General features: G+C 48.2%; 1 protein-coding gene across 1 annotated transcript in view; it reads right to left on the bottom strand.

Annotated features, from left to right (window-relative positions):
• The window catches only part of NDUFA10 (NADH:ubiquinone oxidoreductase subunit A10), a 59,444-nt gene that overhangs the window by 50,180 nt on the left and 1,593 nt on the right, over window positions 1-7,671 (bottom strand). Inside the window, exons 2-4 of the mRNA XM_017518417.2 lie at window positions 5,372-5,540; window positions 4,405-4,620; window positions 1,820-1,906 (exon numbers count right to left, since the gene is read on the bottom strand). Coding sequence (XP_017373906.1) covers window positions 1,820-1,906; window positions 4,405-4,620; window positions 5,372-5,540 — 472 coding nt within the window. The remainder of the gene's footprint in view (window positions 1-1,819; window positions 1,907-4,404; window positions 4,621-5,371; window positions 5,541-7,671) is intronic.

The following is a 7,671-nucleotide window of genomic DNA, read 5'->3' as shown; positions in this document are numbered from 1 at the left end:
CCTGAAGACAAGAATACCCACGGTCAGGGCTGGACCCCCCCACGCCTGAAGAAAAGAATGCCCATGGTCAGGGCTGGACACCCCCCAACGCCTGAAGACAAGAATGCCCATGGTCAGGGCTGGACACCCCCACGCCTGCAAACCACCTGCAACCCAGGCCAGTCCTCAGACTTCAGCAGACATCCAACAGATGCCAACAGGTGTCTCCTGCTCCATGTCATGGGAACGTCACACTCAGGAATCCAACACCCACAGATGAAGCTGCCTCAGTCCACTGCCCTGTGCGTCGTTCTCCCTTACCAGCCCACCAGCCAGGGCAGGTCCATGCGACTCCCCACTGTGCACGCAGGAAGCCACCCACCCACCCGGGCCTGCCCAGTGCCCCTCCTGAGCAGCAACTCCCACTGTGCAGCATCCCTGCTGGACGCACCTGTTCCACCCCAACTTCCTACCAGACAGCCTCCTTCCCTTTCCGTCTCTCCTCACCAGATGCATCCTTCAGATGGAGGTCTGAAACCATTTTAAACTCATCTAACCCTGTCCCCGCCGTGCTAAAAATCCCCCAGTGATCACTCACTAGTTTCAGGACAAAAGCCAAGCACCCTCGCCAAGGCGCAGCCCTTTCCTCGTGCGGCCTCATCCAGCAGCATCTCCCCCAGCATGAGCCCTCCCCACAGAACATGCACAGGCTCCTCCGCCAACCCCACACGTCCCTCACTCCCCGTGCACTCCGGGTGACTCACCAGAAGGCCACTTGTCAAAACAGCTGCCCTGACACACCCCTCCCATCTCCCAGCCTCAACATTTCTCCCATGTGCCCGCACAGAAACCGGGAGGAATGCGCAGGGGCTGCTAAGTACACTTTCTTGCAATTAACCATCTCCACTGGTTTAACAGCCCCCAACCCTGGGCCTGTGGGAGCCCTGTCTTAAGTTCCTTCATATTCATATCCCTAGCACCTAAGGGAGCCTGGCACGCCACAGGCACTCCAGAAACACTGGCTGGTGACCTGACCCGCTGCCCAGCATGTCCAGGGAGGATCAGCCCCTATGAGAAGCAAGGGCTGGCACTGCTCTTGTGGGCCACAAGCTCACAGGTGGAGTACCCCTCCACAGAACCGTTGCCTGGCTTGCTTCGGCCTCCCCTTTCAGAAGCCAAGAGCACTGACTCTGAGCTCCCAGATTCCAGCTGCCTGCCGGCTCCAGTCACCCTAGTCTATAGATGAAATGCCATCAGTCAGACTGTCCGCCAGGCCTATTCGACGCACTGCCCAGCACAGTCCTAGTCACACATCCCAACCCTACCCTGGCTCCTTGAGGTCAGCCTGCTTCAAACCCGGGGGTTCTTCATTCCTTTCCATCTGCCACTTGTCAGACCTTCCCCAATACGGGAACACAAACCTACTGTCCTGAAAAACAGCAACGTGTCAGAGGGAAGGACGTGATGATGCAGAAACTGGAGCGTTGGTTATAATTACAGCACGGGTCCAGGAAGAACAGCAGAGGTGTCGCTAGGGCAGGCCGAGAGTGGGGACGGCAGCTCTTGTGGGGGGAAGACTGCGGGGGCTGCAGTTTAAGCTGTGTATGTTTGAGGTCCGGGGCTCCGATCTGCTTTCACAGGGAGACATGATATTGCAGGAGGGAGGAAAGGTGGAAGACACCTCAGGAAGTCCCTTTCTCCAGTGGAGACTGATGCAGTAATGGCATCTATTCATCTACTTCACAGACACGCAAAAACACAGTAAGCGCAAGGTGAGTCCGTCACAGCCTTTGCAAAGTCACACCACACACCCACAAGACTATCTGCAACCCCAACTCACACTGCTTTCGGATGTACCCCTGGTTGTACATGGCGTCCAGGAACACAAAGTCACTGAAGATGGAGCGCTCCAACACAACACCTTGTCCTGTTTAAAAGCAGGTGAACAGAAATTGAAAATCAGACAGCAATGCACTGGAGGCTAATCCCTGCATGGCAGAAAAAAGAAAATAATGGTCATTTACAATTTTATTTCCACACCAAATGTACAGAGAAGAACAAATTCATATTCACAAGTGGGAAATCATTTTCAAAATCTAAAATATCTTTTCAGTTTTGAGCAATATAACATTGTTTCATTCAGTCACCTACAACTGAAGCATCCAGTTAATACAAAAAGTGCTTTGTTTTTAAATAATGTATTCCACCCCTACCGAGTCCACCCCACCTCCTCCCGCCCTCCCACTCCAGCCAGCTCTCCTGACGCTGGGCCGCTTCTCACTCCCACCCACCCCCAGCCTCGCTTGCTGTGCTACGGTCACAGCAGCCCTGAAGGACACTCACGCGGCACACAGCACCAGCCCCCGGGTCCCCGGCCAGCCTCCCTGCAGTCAGCTCTGCTGGGCAGAGTCCTCCCTCATCGTCCTACCCAGCCTCTCCCCGTGGCCTCAACCTCAGAGCACCTGCCACATACGTAGGACAACACACTCGTGTCCACATCAAGTCTTCATCCCCTACTAAACACAAGCTTCACTCCTACTGAACACAAGCTTCACCCCTAGTGAACACAAGCTTCACCCCTACTAAAACACAAGCTTCACCCCTACTAAAACACAAGCTTCACCCCTACCGAACACAAGCTTCACCCCTGCCGAACACAACCTTCACCCCTGCCGAACACAACCTTCACCCCTGCCGAACACAACCTTCACCCACTACCGAACACAACCTTCACCCACTACCGAACACAAGCTTCACCCCTACCGAACACAAGCTTCACCCCTACCGAACACAAGCTTCACCCCTACCGAACACAAGCTTCACCCCTACTGAACACAAGCTTCTCTCCCTGTGGCACCCTTAGCTCCTAGAACAAGTCTGGCACACAGCGGGCATGCACTAAATATTTAATAAATACACTGACCCAGTTCCAATTTGCCCCAAGAATACCATGCTGGCAACAAACTGCACTTTTTTTTCCTAAACGGGAAACAGGTTAACATAGCACAAAAAAAAGCAAGTTTTTATTTAACAAGTAAAATGTTTCTTTTTCATTTTAAGAAATGAGTAGTCAGAAGACAGGGCTGAAGGATGCTTCAAAAAGAACAGTGGAGTGAGCCCAGGTGTCAGTATGAAGTCCCGGCTACTACCTCAGCTCCTGGGCTGGCTCCTGGTGAAGAACCTCGGACGAGAGACAGCAGATTGCACTGTTTTCTTAGGAGTAACACTAAGATCAGGACTTACATTCATGTAAGAAAAAAAGAATCACGAATAACATGCTGAAAAAGCAAGGCAAGAATTCCACCCCTGGAAACTGTGTAGATGCATGTCTCAGACACGCACTGCACCCATGGAGACCTGCAGGAGCACAGACAGGGGCTCCTGAGCACAGCTCCGTGAAGCAGTCCGTCAGCCGGCCACTCCTGCTGAAAAGCACATTCTTGTTCTCACAGCTCAGACCCAGTGAAAGCCAACCCTAGCGGCAGCTGAACTGGTGTGAGAAGCCATCAGGGTCACTACTGATCCACCAGCATGGCAAGCACTGCAATATAAAACAGACGCGAAGGCCCCAAGAATGCACCCATCTCCCTCTCTCCACACACAGACGTACCATTTGCGGCTCCCTGTGAATTCAAGATCACCGAGCCATGGTAGCTCTGGCCAAAAATCAGCAGTGCATCTGTGGTCCAACTGTCAGGATATCTAGCATGTACTGCTGCTTCCCAGTATGAGAAAGTGGCTCCTGGCTGGATCCTAACCTCATTCTGCACACAAGTAGTCCATGTTCCTGCCCTTTCATCCAGCTTCCCTCCTCCTCCTAACTCTACTTTCTGATCCCAGGCTCCCTAATACAAAGCTCTTGTCCACTTCTTCCCCGCTCTGGATAACGTCCAGGGAAGCACTGTTCCTTCCTGCATGGGCCTAGGGGACCCTGTGTGTTCCGTCTCCTCTGTCATCTTATCAGGTTGACATCTACCTTGTGGCTCTCTGGTGATCCCAGCCTGTCTCTGGCCCTCCAGGACAACGCTACTCTGTTGCTACCCACACCTCTATCTGTGTGGCACACGAACTGTCTTCCTAAGCGTCATCCCGCTTCCTCCTGGACACTTCCACGCTCTCTTTCCCCTTTTGTTCTGACACATTTCATGCATAAATGAACATGTAAGTACTGAAGCCTAAACCAGTACCTTGAGAATTCTACACAATCCATAAATCGCACTCCAGTACCCACAATGAAACAGCATTAAGTTGATTTTATTCTGAAGAAAAATACCACGATCTCAGGAAATTTACAATCCTGTTGGAAAGACAGACCTTACCTCACCAAACACCCTGAAAGAAAAGCTCGACTTAGTAGCAACTTTAAATGGCTGAATTGCAGAAGAGCACTCAAGCACACAGCCGTGCCTGCCGGAGAGCCCGCACCTGTGCTCAGCAGGTGCTCCAGGGCGTCGGAGTACTGCAGCAGGCGGTTGTTGTACAGCCAGGACTGCAGGCGGTAACTGTTGCCGTCATTGCTTCGCGGATCATCATAGAATTTCTCCAAACTGCAGTTGCCACCATAGGCTATGTCGAGGGGCTTCCCATCTCCCCTGGTGAGTTCTGCATAGTGTATACACGCTTCGGGAAAGTGCATTAAGCCTGAAAAGAGGAACAACAGGATGCAGCCTGACGCGCAGGCTCCCTCCCTGCAGGGAGCAGCACGGACCCGCCAAACACACAGCCCGCCCAAGCAGCACCACCACCAGGGGTGGCTCCCAAGACCTGGAGGATGTCACCTTCACACCTGGGTCTCATCACGTATGAAGGGAACACACAACACATACGAGCATGCATGTGAGCAAAAGAGCTGTACGGTGACCTTGTACAGGCTCCTCCTGAAAGGACAGCACCTGTCACCACAGGAGCCCCCTCTAGCGGGCAACTGCTGTCATGTAGGTGCTACCGAAAGGTATAAGGGACACACATCTGTACCAGCAGGCGGGAAGGGGCTCTAACCTTGGCTTTGTGACCAGCTGTGTGGCACTGCTCACTCAGGAGTACACCCATCTGTGAGTGAGTACCATCCTCACAGAAGCTGTCACAAAGTTCAAACATGACAGCTGACGTGGAAGTGTCCTGCTTACACTGTTCACATAAAATTCCAACTCAAATGGACAACCAGCATGGATTTTTAAAATTTTCCCAATATAAAAGATTAAAAACAGCTTTTTCTTGTTTTGTTTTAAAAAACAGCTTCTTCAATAAACATAAATGTAAAATACCTACCTTAGGCCCAATTATTAAATATTTAATATTATTTTAACACGGATCAATATTGAAGAAAAGCCAGTGAGATAAGCAACCACATAGCTCAGAAAAAAGTATCATTCTGTAAAACATAAATTCGTACCTAGCTGCTCTGCTATTTCTTTTGCAATTCTGCCTTTTCCAGAGCATATATTGCCATCGACAGTTATCACTATGCTGCGTTCTGTCATTCTTTTGCTGATTCTCTCCCCAAGTAGGTAGTTCCACATTCCATATCGCAGCTTGCGCTGCGCACTGGTGTGAATTCCTTCCTGAAAAACACAAAATCACACAGCAGCGCACTGTGACCACTGCAGTTCCTGCAGGCATTAGCAACTATCAGGTAAAAATACCAAGAAACCTCTTGGTGATGAAAATGCCAACATCTACATCTTTATTGCCTATTAATTGCCTAACAGGTATATTGTCTGTTTGTTCACTGCTAAATCCTCAGGGTCTGGAACAGTGTCTAAAATTTTTATTAAATATGTTTACTATGTTCAATAAAAATTGGATGGATGGATGGATGGATGGATGGACAAGCAGACAGAAGGAAGGAGGCAAGAAAGACAAGGATGGAGGGGAGCTTGGGAGTGATAGAGAGGAAGGGAATAAAAAACATTTCTCTAATCCAAGCTTCTGTCCGCAGCTCCTGACCTAGTTACCCCACTGCCTATTAAACAGTTCCACCTAGATGTCCTGAAGGCACCCGAAGATAACAGAGCTAAAGTGAAATGCACATCCATACCCTAGCCCCCATATCTGCCTTCCCTCACAGCACACAATATCTACTCCCTAAGAAGCAAAAGACAGAAAATTTGAGTGTCATCTTTGGTACCACTCTCCTTCCTTCAACTGCAGAATTAAATACAAAATCCTAACTCTTCAAACTCTTTGGACACTGCATCACCTCCCTACGCCATGCACTGACTCTGTAGACATCCTCACATCTCTCATCTGCAAGGCAAAGCCTGCTTCAACTCCTGTCTCCAACATCCCAGTTCATTCTCCATGCTAAAGCCAAAACAATCCTTCCAAAAAAAGAAAAGAAACAGAACCAAAAGTAAAGCAAACTGAAAAAGTTCAACACATATGATGGGATGATAGCCTTACCGTATGCAGAGATTGTCCAGAACAGTAAGAAAAACAAAGAATAAAAACGCACATCTTATTTTAAAATTATAAAATACAGCCAAAAAACACATGAAAAAGTGGCCAACCTTGCTACAAAAAAAACAAGGCTATTAACAAGGAGAACATGCTTTTCCATGTATCGAGTGGAAAATACATCTAAAAATGATGCACAGCGTTAGGACAAGACAGTGAGCATCATCATAAACTGCTAATGGTAATTAAACCTAGAGGGTACTGGGTCTGTAGCATCAGGAACTGACCCAAAGGGTGTATACACAGATCTGCGCAAAGACTGACCTATAAGAATGCTCAATGAAGTATGATACATAATACCAAAAATGCAAACAGAAACCCTTAAATGTCCAACGACATATCCATAGTACGGAACACTAAGTACTCAGAAAACGCAAAAGTATTAAAACACTTTACTGTGAAATTTAAATAAAACAGGAGAACATAAAATAACACCAAGATTTTTTTTCGATCTTGATTTACTTGATAACTGAAAAGTAAGGAAGAAACAAGTTATGAAACATAATGCAAAGCAAACAACCCAATTTTAAAATGGGCAAAAGATGTGAACACCTCTCACAAATGAAGACAACGCAGACAGCAAATAAGCATACGAAAAGATGCCGAACACTGTTTGTCATGAGATTCAAAAGTTAAAACAAAACCTATTAGAACGGACAGTAATTCAAAGTAACGGACAGCCCCGAATGCCGGTGAGGACGCAGAGCAACAGGAGCGCGTTCACTGCTTGTGGGGGTTAATGGCAAGGTCACTCAGGAAGATGGCTTGGCAGCTTCTTGGAAAACGTCTTACTACATGGTCCAGTCATCACTCTTCCCGATATCACCCAACTGATATAAAAATGTATTTCCACAAAGAAATCTGCATGTACATGATTACAGCAGCTTTTTCATAATTGCCAGAAACTTGAAGCATCCAAGACGCCCTTCAGTCGCTGAATGGATGAACTGAAGTACATCCGTACAATCCAACATTATTCAGTGATTAAAAAGAAATGAGTTATCAAGCCACGAAGACATAGGTAAATCTCACACAGATATTTCTAAGTATTCCAGGAGTCTGAAAAGGCAGCACAGTGTTATTGTTCTAATTAGATGATATTCCAGAAAAGGCAAAACCATGGAAATGGCAGAGATGTGTGGATGTCAGGGGGCTGGGGAAAAGAAGGGCTTGGGGATTGTTTTTAAGGCGGTGAAGCTACTCTGCATGATCCTACAATGGTGGAGACCTGTCATT

Source organism: Cebus imitator, unplaced genomic scaffold (assembly GCF_001604975.1).
Source record: "Cebus imitator isolate Cc_AM_T3 unplaced genomic scaffold, Cebus_imitator-1.0 Scaffold680, whole genome shotgun sequence".
Lineage (NCBI taxonomy): Eukaryota > Metazoa > Chordata > Mammalia > Primates > Cebidae > Cebus > Cebus imitator.
This window is presented reverse-complemented; position numbering and strand designations above follow the sequence as displayed.